The sequence below is a fragment of the Magnolia sinica genome, chromosome 8 (assembly GCF_029962835.1).
Source record: "Magnolia sinica isolate HGM2019 chromosome 8, MsV1, whole genome shotgun sequence".
Taxonomy (NCBI): Eukaryota; Viridiplantae; Streptophyta; class Magnoliopsida; order Magnoliales; family Magnoliaceae; genus Magnolia; species Magnolia sinica.
The window spans coordinates 4,384,399-4,407,217 of NC_080580.1; the positions used below are offsets into that span (position 1 = coordinate 4,384,399).

The 22,819-nt window shown below is 39.7% G+C and overlaps 1 protein-coding gene across 2 annotated transcripts; it reads left to right on the top strand.

The window, feature by feature from the left end:
• The first annotated feature begins 12,427 nt into the window (after window positions 1-12,427).
• LOC131252650 (protein GRAVITROPIC IN THE LIGHT 1-like) lies at window positions 12,428-20,972 on the top strand. Of its 2 annotated transcripts, XM_058253305.1 has the most exons (4): window positions 12,428-12,556; window positions 14,230-14,331; window positions 18,100-18,632; window positions 19,967-20,972. In XM_058253305.1, the coding sequence occupies exons 1-4, from the start codon at window positions 12,504-12,506 to the stop codon at window positions 20,671-20,673; spliced, it is 1,395 nt and encodes a 464-aa protein (XP_058109288.1). In that variant the 5' UTR covers window positions 12,428-12,503; the 3' UTR covers window positions 20,674-20,972. The 2 variants fall into 2 exon arrangements, with proteins under 2 accessions (XP_058109288.1, XP_058109289.1); XM_058253306.1 differs by lacking the exon at window positions 14,230-14,331 and having other exon boundaries at window positions 12,459-12,556; window positions 19,967-20,971.
• The last annotated feature ends 1,847 nt before the right edge of the window (window positions 20,973-22,819 follow it).

Below are 22,819 nucleotides of genomic sequence, written 5' to 3' on the forward strand. Positions count from 1 at the left end.
ACGACCTTACCAAGCATACTTGGATTATGATAGGATCCTTGCCTTTTTATAAACGTGTCTTATATGTTACCTCGGTCATGTGCCTTAGCGTTGTGTCATTCCTTGCTTTGTTACTCTAAAAGGCATGCATATGGTTTTATATCACCGCATTAATTATGCAAGATGTATTGATGAAGGGAATATTGATAAATTATATATTTTGAGTGCAAATAAAATTCTTTCGGTATCGAGCCTATAGTGCTAACACATGGCGTTATTTTATTAGTCAATGTCGATGCACGGAAAGCGATTATAAATGCAGGGCATCTTATTATTTAAGCGTCTTATATTTGTCTGAAAGACCATTACAATAGTGCATGGTCTATTGTATTATCCCCTCTTGAGAAACGGTGCAGAGGCCAAATCGTATGACTCATTGGTATCCACGTCACCTATGCCAACTTTTCTTTCCCTACTATTCAATTATATAATGATTCTTCTCATTACAATTTTGTCCGTCCATTTTTCATGCCATCGATGGGATGTTTCGGAATATCATTCAATTAGTATGATTTCGTCACTACAGCATGTGAAGAGTGGACGAGACCAAATAGATGGTTTTGATAGCTGGCGTGGACAACGACCACTACCACTATCAGAATCCAATTGCGTAGTGTGTCACACAGTACCCATGTGTGGTGCTGGAAAAGCTGTGTGGGCCCCACCCTGATGTATGTGTTTTATCTGCACCATCAATTCATTTTGCCCCCTCATTTTAGGGCATGAACCCAAAAAGTAGTATGATAAAATTCTCAGGTGGACCACACCATGGTAAACAGTGGTGATTGAATGCCCACCATTAAAAACTTTCATACAAAAGTTTTGGATCAAGCTGAGATTTTTGTTTTCCTTTCATTCAGGTCCCTTATCAACATGTTGGATGGAAAATAAATATTACAGTGGGCAGCAAATGGTTTTTAATGATGGCCATCCAATCACCACTTTTTATGTGGTGTGGTCCATCAGAAATTCCTGTCAGCTTCATTTTTGTACTCATGCTTTAAAATGAGAGGGCAAAAATAGATGGACAGCTTTGATAGAACACATTCAAACCGACAGAGCTTTTCTAGCAACACATGGCCCACAGCACCACTACTACACTGCAAGGCCATCTATGTCCCCATCGGTAACGGATCGGCAACTCACCCTGCCCCTGGCCAATGGCTAGTGGCCGGTGCTCTTTGGGTCCCACCCTGATGTATGTGTTTCATCCATGCCATCCACCCATTCTTCTATATCATTTTATATTATGAGCCCAAAAATGAGGTTGATACAAATCTCAAGTGGACCACATAGTGTTGATTGAACACCCACTATTAAAAACTTCTTAGAGGCCACAAAAGTTTTGTATCAAGCTGATATATATTTTCTCCCTTCATCCAAGTCCGTAGGACCTAATCAGCAGGTTAGATGTCAAAAAACCATTACAGTGGGCCTAGGAGGTTTTTAATGGTGGACATTAATCACTACTGTACTCCACCTGAGATTTATATCTACCTCATTTTTGGGATCAACCTCTAAAATTATCTTTCAAAATGGATGGACGGAGTAGATAAAACACATACATCATGATAGGGTCCACATAGCACCGACCACTAGCTACCTGGCTGGTGGCAGCGTCATAGCCAAACAACGCCCATCTCCATCGAAACCTTTTTGCTTGACTGCTTGCGCAGCGTTTGTGCCTCCACGTAGGTATTTTATAAACGCGTCGCATGTGTCAACTCGTTCAAGTGGGAAGCGGATTGGCTACTCCCCCTGCCACCAGCCGATGGCTTGTGTTCGGTGGTCTGTGGGCCCCACCATGATGTATGTGTTTCATCCATGCCGTCCATCTATTTTTATAGATCATTTTATAATATTACACAAAAAATTAGGTATATCCCAATCTCAAGTGGACCACATTACAGGAAACAGTGTTGAATGAACATCGACCATTAAAAACTTATTGGGGGCCATAAAAGTATTGGATCAAGCTGATCTTTGTTTTTTCTCTTCATCTGGGCCTTTATGACCTAATCAACATATTGGATGTCAGATAAACAGTACGGTGGGCCTTATGAGGATTTAAATGATGGATATCCAATCATTATTGTTTTCCAATGGTGTGATCCACCTAAGATTTATATCTCTTTATTTTTATGATGAAGGCCTAAAATGATCTTTAAAAATGGATGAACGGATTGGATGAAATACATACATCATTGTGGGGCCCATAGACCACCGAACACCAGCTACAGGGCTGGTGTCTGGGGGAGTAGCCAATCCGTTCCGTTCAAGTGTCTTAAGGTCACGTGTCATTCGTCACTTCATTATTCGAAAGGCATATGTACCATTTTGTGTCAGAAATCATGGAAGACATATAGACGAAGAAAGACGTGATAAAATATATTTATAAATGCAAATACAATTCTCGCATCATTTTATTTGTCCATGTCAATGTCCCGAATACGAATATAAGTACGAGGGAGCGGACAACTTCATGACCAAGATGGATCAGAAAAGTCCCGGTTGATGACAAAGGTGATTGGATCGTTAGGCCTTAGATTGGACATATCTCGTAATCTAGAATGAGTTATCAGACGTAAAATATATGATTTTGGAGTAAAATGAGCTACTTTAACCACCCAACCTAGATTTGCGAAATACCTCCAAATCGATCGCCGTGTTTCCGTTTTAATTCTATTTTTACTATAAATAGTAAGTTTTAGTTTCATTATAACTCTTTATCCATTTAGCTTTAGGAGTTGCTGCCAAGTGAAAAGAGCTTTAAATGATTAGGAGAACATCTTGGTAAGGCCAAATAGGATACTATTTTTTGCCAAAAACCTTGGGTATTATTAGACATCACCATCGTTTATAAATAGCAAGTTTATTATTTATAGTAACTTATGAATTCTAAAAGTTTTAGTCGTATTTTGCTTCTGATTTTTCTTCCATTATTTAGTATCCATATTTAAAGGGTTCTGAAGTTGTTTATTTTATTCATTAATCAATTTTAAATTATATAGAATTTATTTTTTATTTTGCTTACTTTCTTTCTCGAGTATTCAAAAAATCTCTGCAAGAGTCTAGAAAAGTACCATGGATTCATAACAGTTATACTGTTAGGAAGATGGCATTCGACCTCACATCATTCCCTGCATCATATCAAATTATTTAGGCATCTTTTATTTGTCTGAAAAGCTATTACAACAGTGCATGGTCTATTGTATTGTCCCCCTCTTGAGAAACGGTGCAGAGGCCAAGCGTATGACTCATTGGTATCCACGTCACCTATGTGAACTTTTCTTTCCCTATCGTGCAAATATCTAATGATTCTTCTTGTAACAATTTTGTCCGTCCATTTTTCATGCCATTGATGGGATGTTTTGGAATATCATTCAATTAGTATGATTTCGTCACGACAGCATATGAAGAGTGGACAAGACCAAATAAGATGGTTTTGACAGCTGGCATGGATGATAATAACTAAAAATGCAACAATGCTCACGAGAATGTTACCATGCACTTTAACATGTGGATATTTTTTTTTTCTCATGTGTATGTATGGACCCTTACCACTATCAGAATCCGATTGCGTAGTGTGTCACACAGTCCCCATGTGTGGCGCTGGAAAAGCTATGTGGGCCCCACCCTGATGTAAGTGTTTTATCAGCACCATCAATCCATCCCCCCCCCTCATTTTAGTATGTGAACTCAAAAATTAGGCTGATAAAATTCTCCGGTGGACCACACCAGAGGAAACAGTGGTGATTGAATGCCCACCATTAAAAACTTTCATGTAAAAGTTTTAGATCAAGCTGATATTTTTGTTTTCCTTTTATTCAAGTCTGTGTGACCTTATCAACGTGTTGGATGGCAAATAAATATTACAGTGGGCACCAAATGGTTTTTAATGATGGCCATCCAATCACCACTGTTTCTGTGGTGTGGTCCATCTGAGATTCGTATCAGCTTCATTTTTGTACTCATGTTTTAAAATGAGAGGGAAAAAATAGATGGACGGCTTTGGTAAAACACATTCAAACCGACAGAGCTTTTCTAGCACCACATGGCACACAGCACCACTACACTACAAGGCCGTCTCTATCTCCATCAGAAACGGATCGGCTACTCACCCTGCCACTAGCCAATGGCTAGTGATCGGTGCTCTCTGGACCCCCACCGTACCGTATGTGTTTCATCCATGCCGTCCACCCATTCTTCCATACCATTTTATGGTATTAGCCCAAAAATTAGGTTGATAAAAATCTCAAGAGGACCACAGTGTTGATTGAACACCCACCATTAAAAACTTCTTAGAGGCCACGAAAGTTTTTTATCAAGATGATATCTATTGTTTCCTTTCATCCAAGTACGTATGACCTAATCAACAGGTTAGATGTCAAAAAACCATTACAGTGGGCCCCAGAAGGTTTTTAATGATGGACCTTCAATTGCTACTGTTTTCATGTGGTGTGGTCCACCTGAGAATTATATCTATCTCATTTTTTGGAATCAAGTCTAAAATTATCTTTCAAAATGGATGGACGGAGTAGATAAAATGAATACATCATGATAGAGTCCACGCAGCACCGACCACTAGCCACCTCGCTTGTGGCAGCGTCACTAGCCAAACCGCGTCCATCTCCATCGCTACCTTTTTGCTTTAGTGCTTGCGTAGCGGCGTTTGTGCCTCCGAGTACAGGCAAAAACGCATGGTTGCACCTTTAATTATTGTGACCGTTGCCCGTGGGTTCGATTTCCATTTCACGGTCTGTCTCGAGAAGAGAGGGACCTTCGGAATAACGCAAGGTAATTATAGCTCTACTTGGCTACCTTCTAATTTCCTTTACTGTAAGAAGTGTCCACTTAAGCTTTAGATATGTTCCAATTTTAGTCTCATGCCCTAAAATAAGCTTGCAAAATAGATAGATAACATGGATAAAACATGTACATCACAACAAACCCCAAATGGTCCAGTCACTGGGAAATCCCAATCTCTATTTGTTACATTTCACACTTTCATCAACTTGGTACGTACTAATGTGATTAGTAGAAGTGCAACAAGGTTTACTAACATTGGTATGACATTTACTCTATTCATCAATCTTATTAATATCATTATTTATGTTAGAATGTAATATATAAAATTATATAACTTTAAAACTCAAATAAACTTCAAAACAAGAAAGAATGATGACGCGAACACTTACCATTGAAGCTTTCTTAGAGTTGCAAGAGTTTCGAATCATGTTAATATTTATGTTGATGAGCTGATAGGATTGTTTGTGCTGGGTAATCTTCCCTGCAAGTAGAGCTGGGCAGGGGACGACTTGACTTGCCTGACTCGACTCGTCCGACTCGTTCAGACCTGACTCGATTCAAACCAAATGGGTGAGTCAGTCCGAACTTAATAGACTTTACCCAATCTGAACTCAAATCGAGTTGAGTCTGAGTTACTCGGTAACTCGATCCAACTCAACTCAAAACTCAATCCGGTCAGACTCGACTCAATCCAAAATTCGACTCAACTAAAATTCGAGTATATACATAATAAAAAATTGTGATTTCTAAGTATCTCTAACTACCTGCCGCACCCGACCCCAACCTGATCCCAAACTCTTTCTCTCTGCCTCCCTCATCCTCCTCCTCTTCCAAGCCCGGCGGTCAGCCACCCACCATCATCACCACCCTCTCTCTCTCTCTCTCTCTCTCTCTCTCTCTCTCTCTCTCTCTCTCTCTCTCTCTTCCTCCTCTCCACTCCCTCCCTCCCTCATCTTTCGATTCGATTCAGTGCCAACTTGACCTGACTCGATACTTTTGACCAGGTCGGACTTGGTCTGAATTAGTCCAGGCCAAACTCGGACTCTGATCGGGTCAGGCATGCTGGACTCAGTACCAAGTTAGGTCGAGTTCGAGTAAGGCCTATTTCAAAACTGGATTGAGTCGGGTCATCCCTAACTCGGTCCGACTCAACTCAATGCCCAGCTTTACCCACAAGGCTTACCATTTTCTTGATAAAGATGTTGTACAAAAGTAGTATGTCGGCACAATGCCACACGTCATTGTCAAGGATTAAAAATCTGTTTTGACATGAGGTTTCATTCACCACTACATAAGTCTTGCCCTAAACCCTAAGCCCTAGACCATGCATTGGGCTAATTCAGTTATATTGTTCATGGATGGCACTAGTACCATACACACCCACGTGATACTTTAAACTTTGGTTGTGTTACTTTGGATGTGGATGATTAATTTTCCTTTAAACAGAAAAATGGCAGGCATGTATGGACACTGATATTTATGATACATGGACCCATTTTTAAATGTTGGGTACAAACTTGTACTAAGGCATTGCCAAACAGAAAAGAAAAGGTTGCATCTATAAGGAGCCCTTCCACATGCAATCAAAGATGCCGTGTGAAACACACGTTTTCGTTTGGAGGTTTCTATCAATCGGGCTATGATATTTATATCTCTAGAGCAAGCTATGATATTTCATGGATTTAAAATCAAGCCATTTCACTCCCTAAGTGGGCCACGACATGTATAACAAATAAGCTATGATATTTATATATCGTGGCTTTTAAAATCAAGCTATTTCACTCCTTAAGTGGGCCATAACATGTAAAACAAATGAGCTATGATATTTATATCTCATGGTTTCAAGCCATTTCACTCCCCAAGTAGGACACAAGATGTAAAATAAATGATGGCCAGAAATTTTATTTCAACCATTAGTTTATGTGGACCACTCATGCACTGAAATGGCCAGATTTTTTTTTCTAGGCATACAATCTAAACCTTGTTTCCATGAACATAGAAAGCTCAGATCTCTCACAAATGTTTCATATGCCATGTGCCTAGGTTCGGACGCACAAGGCTCGAAATCTTTCAAATCCTGCAACCAGCTAACCATGTGGAGATGTGTTAATTAACAAACCACTATGTAAAATAAATGAGCTATATAAGGTGTTTATATCTTTTATTTTTCACACACTTACACACACCCCCATATCGCATGGGCACCTAATCCCATGATCTCAGTGTTGAAACAGAGTCCATCTACCACTGAGCCATGGAGTTGCCCCCCGAGTGGGCCACAACATGTAAAAGAAATGGTGGCCTGAAATTGTGTTTCAACGTCATTAGTTATGTGGACCACTCATGGAGTGTAATGTCTAGAATTTTTTTTCCTAGTGTAATGGCCAGAAATTTATTTATTTTTCCTTCTTAGGGCATAAGATTTAATTCTTGTTTCCATAAATATGGAAAATCATATTGGCATGTGTGCCTAGGTTTAGGCGCCTAGGTTTAGGCAGGAAAGGTTCAAAGTCCTTGAAATCCTGCAACCATCTAACCATGTAGAGATACATTAACAAACCATAGCATGTAAAAAATAAATTAATGAGCTTTGACATTTATATTTCATGTCTTTAAAACAAGCTATTTCACTCCTGAAGTGGGCCATAACATGTAAAATATATGATGGCCAGTAATTTTGTTTCAACCATTACTTATGTGGACCACTGGCGGAGTGTAATATTCAGATTTTATTTTCTCTCTCAAGGCATATGATCTAAGCCTTACAATTCCATAAACATGGAGAGTACGTAGATCTATAGCAAATGTTTCATATTGGCACGTGTGCCTAGGTTTGGACAGGCAAGCTCAAAATCCTTGGAATCCTGCAACCATCTAACCCTTAATAGGCCACAACATGTAAAACAAATGAGCTATGACATTTATATCTCATGGCTTGAAAATAATCCATTTCACTCCCCAAAGAGGCCCACAGCATATAAAAACAGATGACAGCCAGATATTTTGTTTCAACCATTAGTTATGTGGACCACTTGGCCAGATTATTTTTTAGGCATAAGATCTAAGCCTTGTTTCCATGAACACGGAAAGCATAGATCTCTCACAAATATTTCATATTGGCACGTGTGCCTATGTTTGAACGGACAAGGCTCCACATGCATATGGAAGTAGCCAACCTCATTTTTAGTAAGATTTATAACATATGGTATTAGATAAAAGTCCTTTCTACTATATATAGCTAAGGCATCTTATTTTAGTTGACTGTGCCGGATGTATTGGAGATCTTGTAGGCTAAGATCTCTAATACATAATAATTATTAATCAATTTTTGGTGTCTGTAAAATGAGCATAACTTGGCTGTGACCCTGACCCTAGGGCCCACCTCAATGTATGAAATGTATATCTACACTGTCCAACTATTTTTCCAGCTTATTTTGGGACATGGTCCCAAAAATGAAGAAGATACAAATTTCATAAGCACCACACCACGGAAAACAGTGATCATTGAACAACCACCATTAAAATCTTCCTAGAGTCTATTAACCATCCAACCTATTGATAAGGTCATAAAGACTTGGATGAAAGGGAAAAAAACAAATATCAGCTTAATCCAAAACTTTTGTTGCCCACGAAAGGGTTTTAATGGTTAATAACCATTGTTTCCTAATGTGGTCACTTGGAATTTTTATCTTCTTCATTTTTGGAACCATGCCTTAAAATAAGCTGGTAAAACAAGATGGATGGCATATATATACATTACATGCATTGAGGTCAGTCCTATGGTCAGGGTTGCACCCTTGGTTCCGAAGTCATGCTACCTTAAAAGATAGCCTAAGAAATGCCACGAGTAAGAAATTACATGCAACTACCAATCAATCATAAACATAGAAGGACATGATGAGAGGCTTTAAGCAATTGAAATGATATTTTAGTTATGCATTAAAATTAAACCATGCTAGCAATCAAAATGATATTTTTGTTACACAATAAAATTAAACTATATATTTCTTTTTCCAAAAGAGACCCATCTTTTACAAAACCATTTTATCTTTTTCTACTTTTATTGCCACCACCGACTTCATTAGTCAATACAATCATATGGTCATGACGTTTCATCTAAGAGATATTTTATTAAACTCTCGAGGTACTAGTGGCCACCTAACTAACAACCATGATGACATTGACATTTCATAGGCGGGCCAATTCATCATCACATCAATGGAACTCATGATACTATTCCTTCGATTTTGAAATATCATTAATAATACATAGACTAAGAAATAAGAAGTACGGAAGGAATCTTCACACTAAATTTAAAGAGCGTGGGCTGTTTGTGTTGAAGGAACAGTGAATTTTTTTGCCGCTTTCTCTTATTGGTCCATGTATCATGGATTATTGCCCTATTTCTCTCTTAATCTCCAATTTTCAGGCTACAAATTGAAAGGTTAGGATTGTTTTATAAGTGATCTAGACATTGGCCCATTGGGCCCCACCATGATGAATCGTTAGCCATTATCATTTTTAGGCATTGCCCATGCTTCAATGATCAAGACCATCGAGTCCCACCATGGATTAATCATTCCCCAAAACCTAAGTTCCAAAATCTTAGACCATCAAACCTTTACCTTTTTTCGATTACGTGGGCTACGGCCCTATTTCTCTTCTTATTTCCCTATTTTCAGGCTACAATTTGAAAGGTCAGGATTTTCTTATAATTGATCATGACATTGGCCCATTGGGCCCCACCATAACAAATCAATGCCCAAAACTATTCCTTGTTGAAAATTCCTAAACAATCAATCTTTGTTAGACTGAATGTGGAACTTTGCTCTATTTCTTTCTTAACTCCTTATATTTGCTGGCCACAAATTGAAAGGTTGGGACTGATGTATCAAGGAGATATTTGGGTCATGATCATTCAAAGACCAACGGTCTTGATCACTTAACCATGGCCCTTGCTACTACAAACTAAGAAACCCCGTCACGCATCCTTGGGGCGAGGATCATGTGTGTCACTTTTAAGTGTCTTTTCTACCGTATCCAAGTTTGGCAATATGCATTTGGAGCTAAAGAAAAATTTGCATTCTTTGCTAATTTAAATTCGAACACGGATCATCAGTGTTGAAGGCACAGTGAATTCCTTGCCACCTTTTCTTATTAGACCACATCACTGCACAAGACGTTAGGATGTCGGCTGAAAAATTAAAAAATGAAAATATATATGTATTTACACCCAATGTAAAGATATGTGTGTCACCAAAGTGTAAATACATATGTTTTTTTATTTTTTATTCTTTCATCCGACATCGCTTATGCCTTGTATATTGACGTTGACTAATAAGAGGAGGCACGGAAATTCACCTTGCCTTCAACACCGACAATTCACACTCAAATTTAAATTAGCACGGAAGGAATACAAATTTTTCTTTAAGCTCCAAATGCATAAAGGTGAACTTTGATAGGGTAGGAAAAGACATTTGAAAGTGAAGCCCATGATCCTCACCCGAAGGATGTGCGATTACGAGTACACAGGTTCAGCTCGGTTAGACTTCGGGGTGAAATTGGAATCGAACCGTTTCTAATGGTTTCAGAAAAACTAGAACCGGACCAGACCATTTGCACTATAGAACTGAATTAAAACCGGACTGTAAAAAACTGGCTCAGCTCCAATTCATATCTACGGTTCTAGGCTTTTTATTATCCAGCCCAATTGCATGATTTTTTTATAATTCAGCTCAAGCTCTTCTATTGAAAATTTTCATAGAGAGTAATCTTGTCATGGTTTGTTTTTATGATCCTTTTGTGTTCCCAAAATAATTTTGTTACCAATGTCTATTCATGTTATGATCTAATTGATGAATGGTTTAGTTTTTTATATTTTTTAAAAAAATAAAATTTAAATATTTATTGACCATGGGGTTTGGTTCTAGAGTTCAGTTCTACAGTTTGATTCACGGTCCGGATCAGTTCTATGAAATCCTAAACTAAGAACCGAACCGAACTAACCAATCCTTTGATTTTCGGAACCGGTACGCTTCAAAACCAAACCAAACCGTGTGGTCTGGTCAATTCCAGTCCGGTTTATCGATTCTACTGGTTCCGTGCGCACCCCTATGTGCGATGAAGTTTCTTAGTTTCTAGTAGCAAGGGCCATGGTTAAGTGATCAAGACCATTGATCTTTGCTTGATTATGACGCAAAAATCTCCTTAATACATCAATCCCAAGCTCCTTTCAACTTGTGGCCAGCAAATATAGAGCGTTAAGAAAGAAATAGAGCAAAGTTCCACATTCAGTCTAACAAACGACGATCGTCTAGGATTTCCCAACAGGGAATAGTTTTCGGCAACGATTCATCATAGTAGGGCCCAATGGGCCAATGTCTAGATCAATTATAAGCCAATCCTAGCCTTTGAACTTGTGGTCTGAAAATAGGCAATTAAGAAGAAAAATATGGCAGTGGTCCACAATTAATTGAAGAAAGGAAAAGGTTTGATGATCTAAGATTTTGCAACCTGGGTTTTGGGGAAAGACCCATCCATGGCGGGACCGATGATCTTGATCATTGAAGCATAGGCCCCATCTAACAATCAGATTAACTGTACTATGCATATCATCAGTTGATGATCATCTAATTCATCTCACTCTCTCTCAAGTTGATATCATAACAATAGGGTTGTACACGAACCGAGTTAGCTCGGTTAGCTTGCTCGACTCGACTCGAAAAAGCTCAATTCAACTTGGTTGGAAACTGAGCTCAAGCCGAGTTGAACTGATTTTTTGAGCTTGAAAAAATTTCAAAACTCGGTTACTTCCATATTGATGTTGCTCACCAAGTGTTTGATGAAATGACTCAATGAAGTGTGGCTGGTGGCAAAGAATATATGTATATGAAACAAATACCTTTTTTTCTCCTCTTGATTTTTATGTTGATTAGAAGGTGTTTGATGAAATATATGTAAAACCACTGTTGTTGTTTTACATGCAGTGAAATTTCAAAGGTGCAATCCATGTATTTGTGAAAATGCTGCACGGGCGAACTCGGCTCGATCTTGGATCTAACTTGGCTCAAACTAGCCCGAGCTAAGTTAGCCAATCAAGCTCGAGGACTGAGCCGAACCAAGTTCAAGCCAGGGTTAGTAAGTGACCGAGCCGAGTCAAGTTATGCCCAACTCGACTTGATTCAACTTGTGTACACCTCTACATGACAATTGAAATAAGATAGTATCATCCCATGGTGTGGGGAATGATTTATCCATAGTGAGACCCTATGGTCTTGATCATTGAAGGTGGGCCCCACCTAAAAATTAGATTATACTATTCATGCCATGGGTTGATGATCATCTACTCTCTCTCCCTCTCTCAAGTAGCTATATGACAATTGAAATAAAATGGTATCCTCCCATAGTGCATAACCAACACAAGAAAGGCAACAAATCAAGAACACTGGCATTGGAGGGGCCATGGCATGTGACCTCTATCATCTTTCCACGTGGCCATTCGAGATAACACCCATTTGTTTTTTTGCACCCACATATGTTTGGTTGGTACCCTCCGAAAAGCTTTAAATCCCCCACAATTCTAGCTGGAAATTCCAAAATCATCAAAGCAGGCCAACCACGAAAGAGAACTGCCCATTCCATAAAATTTCCCTAAGATGTTTCCTTACGTTTGTTTTCATAAGGAGAAGTTGCAGCCCAAAAGATGGCAGTAAGTCCCATCATCATAATGCTCTCTTTTCTTCTCTTTTTCTTTCAATTGAATAGAGAGTTGGCTTGATAGAGAAATTTGGTATTCGAGTTATTAATTTCCCTAGATTTCTAAAATGATTATTTTTGGGCCAACATTTGGAAATCCTTAGATTATTTTAAAATGATTAAACAATCTCATTTTTAACAGCAACGGGTATCACGACACACACACACATATTTATATATATGGAGAGAGAGAGAGAGAGAGAGAAATTCCTCAGGCATTACTTGGTTATATGTCTAATTAGTTGGTGTGTGGGACCTAATTGTGATGTTTGTATGCCATCTCACCCTTTCACCATGGGTTGATCTAACCATTAGATGGGACCTAGATAATGTGGGTTTTTTTTTAAAAAAAATAAAAATTTATGGTTGTTCATTGCCTTCTGTGAGCCGGCCAACCTCTATCTGATTTTTTGGGCATCAAATCTTCATAACGAGACTACCTTGTTACATGGGTTGTAAAAATACCATGGCGGACCCCACGAGCAAATTAATTGGGTGGATTAGTAAGAAACATGCATACGTACTACATGCACGTATTAAGTATCAATTTTAAATTTTAGAGCTAACTTGCTCAGTAAGCAAAACATGTACAACTTATCTTGGTCAAACTCTGTCTCATTTAGCCCCATAATCATGGGATTTTTATTTTTTATTTGCAAAATTACTCTCTAATTTGAAATTTTTCAAATAAAACCCCGTAAAATTGCATTCTAACAGTGAAAGTATCATATACAATTGTGCACTTCTTCCTTGAGATGTGATTTAAGTAGAGAATTATTAGACTCACGTGATATTTTTACGATATTTAATCTATCTAATAGATATATTTCATTATGATGTACAGTTTCACCTTAAAAAATAACATATACCACTTCAAAACAGCAAAAAGCATGTGCAGCTCATACGGTGATTCAATTGAAAAGCTTTGAGCCGCATGATTATTTTGGTTAGGTAAGAAGTTTTGATAAGTAAGATGTCAAACACACACTATGTGGGCTTCAAATTTTTCTAATTATCAAACTTTTTAAAGAAAATCAATATGAAAGAGTACTTTGGTAATTTGCCTTATGGAAAACATAAGGATAAATTTTGAATTTACGAGGATTTTTCGGTAAAATTTTGATAATAAATAAATGGACCTGAAAATTAGGCCCAGGATAATCATGTAAATCGTGGGGTAGGCCCAAATTCAGCAGAATAGCATCCAAAAGCTGCTTGGTAGCGCTCCCGACATGTGGCAGTGGGGTAGTGGATCTAGACCATTCACCTTGTGGGTCCCATTCATGGATATACACTCAATTGAAAATCACATCAAACCAGCAATCCGAGCCACAAGAAGAGTGGCCTTGAAAAAGATGGCAAAAGTAAGATACAAACTCAAAAAATTATACATTAAAGCCTGTAGCTGTTATTTTTGTGTAATTTTTAACCATGAGCCATCCAAAGATAGGACCCACTAGATAAGCGGCTTGGATTGGCTGACCTTCTTGCAGCGAATCAGGTAATGAGAGATGAACGTACATTCCTGATCCAGCACGCCTAGATTTACAGAAGCCTTGGCAACGGCCTCACTGTTCCCAAAACCCGGTTTTTTTCTCATATTAACAGATGAACCTGGTTTTTCAGGCAGGAAAATACCGACCGGTGGAACATTGAAAACGAAATGAAAGAGAGGCAACACCACTACTCCGTTCCGTTCCAACGGAAACCGATAGAAAGCCACACCAGGTCAGCTTCTCATCATAACTTCATTTATTATCATCTAAGAGCACGTTTGGATGTGCTATCGAATTGAATCACAATTTATGAGATAAGCTTCTATTTGGGCTGTCAACGGGCCGGGCTTGATAGGCCTGAGCCCGGCCCATCTATGTGACAGGCCGAAACCAATAGGCCTGACTTCAACCAGTGATGATTATTCGCTTGATCCCAGCCATCCACTTTTATGCAAGATCTAGGCTGTTCATTAAGCGTACCACATCATCATGATATATGACAAAAACATCCTTGAAATCCTAAACAGGGGCGACGAGCTCTTAAACAAAGCTTGAGTAGGCGGGCATTAGCAGCTCAAATTTTAAGTACCCAAGTATAGATGAGGCTTAAAGGTCTGACAAACGAGCCCAGCGCATCTATAAATTAGCTCCTCTATACTTGGCTCTTATTATTAAACATACTCAAATTTTAAGTCAGGGTCTATGAGGCTGGGATGAACGTGATGAGGTCGATCATAGCCTTCCTCAAGGATAACTACTCTGAGTCCACGGAGCTTCTTTGGACTCTTCACAGTGACTTCTTAAATCCACGAGGAAAAAGCGAAGAAAATAAAAAATAAATTCTATAAAATTTGTAATTTGATTAATGAATGAGACATACCAATCCACGACCCTTTAAATAGGATTACTAAGCCATGGGAGAAGTTTCGGATTCAAACTACAACTAAAACTCCTAGAAATCGCAACTTACTCTAAATAGTAAACTTACTATTTATAGATGATTGTGATGTTTATTAGTGCGCATGGTTTTCGGCCAAAAATAGTAGGTGTCTCATTTGGTTGAACCATGTTCTCCTAATTATTCTAAGAAATTTTCATGGTGGGCGCAACTCCTAAAGCCCAACGGATGAAGAATTACACTCAAACTAAAACTTACTATAAATAATAAAAACAAAAATAAAATAGGAATTCCACAGTCGATCTGATGGTATTTCTCAAATTCGGTGTGGGAAACCCGACATAGGAGGGTTGGATGGCTAAAATAGCTCGTCCTACCCCAAAATCATATTGATACGTAGAATAACTCATTCCGGATTGCGAGATATGCTAGATTTAAGGTCTAATGGTCCGGATCACTTCTGTCGTTGGACGGGCATTTTTCTTATCCATCTTGGCCATGAAATTGTCCGCGACCCACTATCAGTCGAAGGGTTGAGCTGCAAGTCCAGTTTAAAACGAACCCTGTGTAAAAGTCTGACAGGCGAGCCTAGCGCATCGAGGGACCTAGCTCCTATGATAACTTGCCGCCATTTTGATAATAGTGATGACTCATCCTCCTCACATGTTACACCTTTACTTGGTGATCCAGACCATTTGAATTTCTGGGCACATTGTGGATGGACCAATTATCTAAAATCATGGTGATCAAGAAATCCCAACCACCCAAATGATTGTGATCAAATACCTTATTCCAAGGGCAAAATAGATGGGAACTAGTACTTCGTCAGTATAATTTTAAGAAAATCCTAATCGTTCAATTTGTAATTATAAAATAAATGGTTGAAAGTGAAATAGTGAGCAGACCAAAGGAAAAATAAGATGATTACTCCCTAAAGAAATCCTGAGTGCAAATGGGTTGGATTTGGTTGAGTCGAGGGAAGTTTTAAAACGCACTTAAACAAATCTGGATTTCAAGTTGAGTCCAAGTCCATATAAGTTAGGTATGATTTAGTTGGAACCCATCTATACATGTTTGATTTAGATTTGTTCTATGTTGGGTTGGTCTAATCTTAAATTCCCTAATATAGAATTCTGGTCAGGCATTCATAGAGAAGTTTCCTTAAGTAATTCTCACACTTCATTAATAAGCTTATGCCTTTTATTGAAGAGACTTCAAGGGTCACTTCTAAACTGAGTTTGGGTTGGTCCGTGGAGTTTCATTTCTATCTCACTTAAAAGTTAGGTTAGAGACGGGTCTATGTCAACTTTAAAAGATTTTAGGATCATTTAAATGGTAAGTTACTTTACATAAGCTACTCATACCATAAGTAGCTTATCATTATTTCTATATATTCATAGATAAATTCATTTGATAAATAACATATATACTTATCAACTAATAAGTAAAATTGATTTTCAACATCACATGAATACTCATCCCTTGAGTTTCATTTGGTCAACTCTTAATATCCACTGTCCACCATGTAGGGCAAACCTTAGATGTAATCGATTCATCATGTTGAGCCTACCTTGGCTTTGTCTTTGGGGGTTTTTTGATTTTTTAGGATACATGTAAATCTTTGAAAAATAAGTAATTATTACTTTTTCTCCTGATTTGAAAATGGGTGAGTAATTCCACCTTGGAAACTGGTCCCAAAGTGTTGAAGGGTCCACCATAATGTATATGATATATCAGTGTCATTCATATGTTTTATCAAAACATTTTTGAGGCATGAGCTGAAAAATGAGGCAGATCCAATGCTCCAATAGCCCACAAGAAAGGAAAGAGTGACCTTAATTCATCAACCGTTGAAAGTTTCCTTCATTGGACCTGCATTGAGGTTTATTCATCATCTAACCAATTCATAGGGTCACATAGGCATGGAGAAGAGGAAAACACAAATATCAACTTAATCCAAAACTTCTAAAGGCTCCAAGAAGTTTTTAACAATAGATGTTTAATTCCCATTGTTTCTTGTGGTGTGGTCCACTTGAGCTTTGGATCTATTTCATTTTTAGGCTCATGCCCTAATTTCAATTGGCATAATGAATGGGCGGTGAGGATAAGCCACATACATCACGGTGGACCCCACATTTATTTTACAAATTTATGAATATTAGTGTTAAAAAAGTAAGCCATCACTGTCTACGTCGGGAAAGATGAAATAATTACCTAGGTAAATAATTATTACCCGTTTACAAGGTAATCATAGTTGAGCTGAAAACTCAAACAGGCCCAATGTGATCCATTCATCGTGCGGGGCTTACTTTCAATGTGGACCATCCACCCTATACATACATATTTTTCTACATATAAGTCTTTCTGGAATTCTTTCTCCCAAAATCTACATGGAATTATAAATGCCACTAAGTTTATAATAAAACTCTATGAAAGTTTCAGACTCTTCCATCTTTATATTTTCAAATTGTGTGATTAAGAGTTAAAGTTTTGATCGTTTTACCGTGCTACTGTCCCGTAAGTGGTTTCTATAATGTTCTACACTTCATTTCTCTTTTTACATATACAAATGCGTTTGAATTCATTGGAAAAAACTGAACAGTAAATCACATTGAGAGCGTTGGCATCATAGGCATGTCGAGCTCTTATTAATACTCAATTTATCTTTATCTTTAATAATGTTAATGGTTTTACCATCAACCATAACTTATTTCACGAGTATCGTTCATTCTTGCTCGACAATAGTCTAAACCATAAGGTCAAAGAATCTCAAAAATACCTTACTCAAATGGGTCGAAAATGTGACAATTAAATGTAAATGGTTGAAATATTCGTGGGGCCATGGAAGTTTTGAATCAAGGTAATATTTGTGTTATCAGTTCATCCCACCCAAATAGGTTTCAATGGTAGGAATTTTCATTTCCACCTTTTCCTTTAGTGCGGCCGACTTGAGTCTTGGATCATGCTCACTTTTTGTCTGAAGTCTTAAAATAAGCGCAAAAAATCACCGTAGCCCCACCTAGGTTTCCAAACTAACATGAAAGGTTGTAACTTCTCTGACTCTCTCTCTCTCTCTCTCTCTCTCTCTCTCTCTCTCTGCAGAATTGAAGTGAAGAAAGGGCAGAAGAAGCGGGAAATGGCGAACAAGGCCTCCAATTTCTCCCATCTGATTCACCGAGTCGCTGCATCTTGCTTATCGCGTCCACACACCCGAGTCCATGAACTCCGAGAAGAGAACTCAGTGACTCGGGAATGGGAAGAAAAAACAGAGAGAGAAGAAGAGGACAAAGAAGGGATTCTGGAGAAAGTGAGGGGCATGGAGGGTCTGATGGCGCAGGTTTTCGATGCCGTGTCGTCCATGACGAGGGCGTACGTTAGCCTGCAGGCTGCGCAATGCACGTGGGAGACGGAGAAGGTGATTGCCGCTGACGTGGCAGTGGTGGGGGAGCTGAAGAAACTAACGTGGCTAATGGAGAGGTTTGGGGAAGGGAAGGGATTGGGTCCGTACGGCGAGGGAGTGGTGGGGCCCTATGAAGCGACGGTGGACTTTAAGGAGATGCTTCCAAGCATCGCGACGGTTGGGAAGAAGGTGTTGTTCCATCCGTCGCAGTGGAGGATCAGTTGCAGCGGTCGAGGTACGGACTGGATTCTGGACGCGAATTGGCTGTGACCCTACAACAGGAATTTCCAAGCAATGTGGGCCCCACCATGATGTCTATGAAAAATCTGCTCCGTCCATCAGTTTCAAAATTATAACAATAGACATATGGAAAAAAATAAGTTATATACAGAACTTAACTGGACCACACGACAGGAAAGAGTGAGAATGGAAGCGATCACCGTTGAAACTTTCCCGAAGCCCATCATACGTTTTGATGTAATCCAAAACATTAATGGGTCATTCCTAGTGGGATGAATTCAGAAAACACATATCAGCGTGATCCAAAACATTTGTGGCTACATGAAGGTTTCAATGGTGGGTGTTTAATCTCCACTGTTCACTGTAGTGTGGCCCACCTGATTTTTGGGTCTGCCTCATTTTTTCATTCTTATCATATTGCGAGCATGAAAAATTGATGGACGGGTTCGATTTTTCACGGATCATCGTGGTAGGCCCCACGTAGCTTCTGCCTGTACAAACTTCCTGTACGCCGAGGGCACAGGCAATTCGCGTCCATACTCGTCAGGATTAACAACATGTGTCGCTTGGGGCCCACATGACGAGATGTTCGGTTGATCTTAAATGTTCGTATTTTGGGTGACACTATAGGAACGTGCGATATGAAATTTACTTTCAATGGATGATTCTAGCCGTTGATATGTTAGCCGAATGTGAACCGCTGAAGTTATATTTTCAATGGCTCAGATTCAAGCTAATAAATAAATGATCAGAATCATTTTTTACTTCTGTTATTGGATCACAGTCCATTCAAAATAGTTCCTCCAAACGGACGCTTCTCATTATCCAAACATATTTACATGTGGCCCTTCGGATGATTTGATTTGTGAATCGAGACGTAGGCCTGATAATCGAACGGATTAGAAACAGTAGCGAAAATGACATCCACCGTTGAAACCTTCCCAGGGCCCACACCGATGTTTATTTGTCATCCAACCCGTTCATATGGTCAGGTAGACATGGATGAAGGGAAAACACAAATATCAGCTTGATCCAAAACTTCTGTGACCCTGGAACTTTTCAACGGTAGACAATCAATTCCCACCGCTTCCTGTGGTGTGGTCCACGGGCTCGTGAGAGCTGATGAACGGTGTGGATAAGACACATACGTAGTGGGGCCCACAGAGTTTACTCAGCACGCCTGAGTATTTGGTGCATTTGGGAGAGCCTATTTGAATCTAATTCATGTCAAATACACCGTCCAACGAGCACTAGAAGCTTTCGTATCTCTTTTTGGTCAATCTCAACCGTCTGATCTTCATCTGACCCATCTCTGTCCCTTCATTTCAGTATCAACATCTCCAACGGCTGAGATCTTCCATGAGTGCATGCGCGAAGTAAGAGAAGATACCAAGTCCTTCACCACCCTCCTCCTCTCCTTCATGCGCTCGGCCCGCTGGGACATCACCGCCGCCGTCCGATCCATCGTCTCCATCAAGACCGTCCAATCGCCCCACCACGCCGTCGAATCTTACATCAACCGCACGATCTACCGAAACTTCCACAACGAGACGTTTGGCATGGACCACCCCGTCCGCCACGACCGCTTCGCCGAGTTCAAAGTCATCAAATCCATGGGACCCACAGAGCTGATAGGGGCCCCACCAACATCCCATTTTGGCAAGTTTTGCATGAAAAAGTATTTAGCCGTCATCCACCCGAGCATGGAGGAATCGCTACTCGGGAGTCTCGAGCATCGGCGACTGATTTTAGCAGGAACGCACCCGAGGACAGAGTTCTATGCCGAGTTCGTAGCGGTGGCGAGATCGGTGTGGATGTTGCACCAGCTAGCGTTCGCGCTCGACCCGACGCCGACTCAGTTCGAGGCGAATCAAGGGGCGGAGTTCCATCCCGAGTTCATGGAAAGTGTCGTCAGGTTTCCCGGCCAGTGGACGCCGGTGGGTCAGATGGCCGTGGGGTTTCCGATTAGCCCTGGGTTTGAACTCGGGAATGGCGATGTGGTTAAAGCACGGGTTTATGCTGTCTCGAGAACGTGAACGTGAAACCAGAAATCGTCTATGCAATGCCTGTCGTATGGGGTGTGTATAGCACGTTAGATCTGTGGGGCCCACCGTGTTGTGTCTGTGACATCTACTTTGACTATCAGATGAAATTATCCTCTACATCCCTAAAATTGGGCCGATACATGCTTAGGTAGAGTAGACCGTATGGATGAATGTAAATCAATTGTTGTTACGGCCATATGGTTTTTAATTAATTAGATCGGTAATTAGCATCTCTACTCTAATTTAATAAAATAAGAACTTTTCAAGTAGAATTACTCTATCTTTGTTTTAAATATGTTTCAATGTCCACTACCCATCACATGCATGGAGTCCGCATTTGATGCGTACATCGTGTGGGGCCTACCATTACAGTAGGTTGTCCATCATGTGAAGCTCACTTTTTATATCTACCATCCATCGTGATGTTCGGCCACTTTGGATATTGGTGGTTCATCATGTAAGACCTTGGATGTGGATCATCCATTAGGTGGGGCCCTCTTGATGTGGGTTGTCCATTACAAGGGGCCACACCTACTCCATCCATTCTATGGGCCCACCTTGTTGTGGACCATTCATTACATGGGGGCCACCTTCAATATTTCTCATTCATCATATGGGGCCATCTTTAATGTCAACTATCCATCATATGGGTCCCACACCCTTTATGTGGACCACCCATCAAGTGGGGCACACTTGATGTGGATGGTCCATTGTGTTGGGCCACACTTTGAAGTGAATCATCCGTCATGCGGGGCCCACTTTTGATGTGAACCGTGCATTTTATGAGCCCACATTGATATGAACCATTCATCATGTGGGGCTCCACCTTCAATGTAGGTTGTTCATCGTGTGGGCTCACCCTTGATGTCCACCATCCATCATGTGGGACCCACTTGGTGTGGATAGTCCATCATTTAGGGCCACATTTCGATGTGGGTCATCCATTATGTGAGATTCGCCTTTAATGTCCACCATCCATCATGTGGGTCCCACCTTTGTTGTGGACCGTCCATCATATGGGGCCTAACCTTCAACATGGGCCATTCATCATGTGGGCCCGCCTTTGATATCAACCTTACATCATGTGATCCCACTTCAATGTTCACCATCCATTATGTGGGTCTCACCTTTGATGTGGACCGTCCATCAAGTGAGTCTCATGTTTAATGTCACCTTGCATTATGTGGGCCTACCTCGATGTGGATCATTCATCATGTTGCCCCCACCTTCAATATGGATCATTTATCATGTAGGCCCACTTTAGAGATGGTCGAGAGAATAGAAGAGGACAAGATGGGAATTATTTAAAAAGTTTAAGGACAAACTTATAAAAAAAAATGAGTACATGCTAAAGCCAGATAAACTCCTTAAAAAAATAGCCTCTCCGTCACTTGTTTTTTAAGACTTTTTTTTTTTTTTTTTTCTAGTTTTCAAAATAATAAGTGATAAAATTAAAACTTTACTAAATAATTTATCTTCAAAATAAAAACTTATTTTTTAAAATAATCCAATAAACTCTTATTAGTAGAGATGCCAAATAGCCCCTAAAGAGGAGTAGATTAAGTATGGCCCAGCATCACCGAGATGGTGCAACCCTTACCATAGGGCCCACCTTAATGTATATATTCCGTTTTTCCACTTTGCTATGTCATTTTAGCACATGATCCAGAAAATAGAGAAGATCCAAATCTTAAGTAGACCATGCTATGGGGAAATAGAGGTAATTGAACACCCAACCATTACAAACTTCCTAGGGCCCACTATAATAGTCCCGTGATGCTTATTTTCCATCTTAACTTGTTGGTAAGGTCGCGTAAACTTAAATGAAGGGGAAAACCAAATTCTGGCTTGAGCTAGTGATAAGTCAACACTGTTTCCTATGATATGGTAGTCCACTTGAAAATTGGATCTACTTTATTTTTGGGGACATGCCCTAAAATAACATGGTAAAATGGATAGGCAGCGTGAACATGGAATAAATACACTGAAGTGAGCCCCATGGCAAGGGTCATACCACCTTAGGTGAGGCCGAGGCCACACCTAATCTACTCCTAACTTGGAGAGCAGGTTCATCATGGTAAAAGACACCTAATGAGCGATGGAATCTACAACCATGGTGGGATGTATATACAAACCA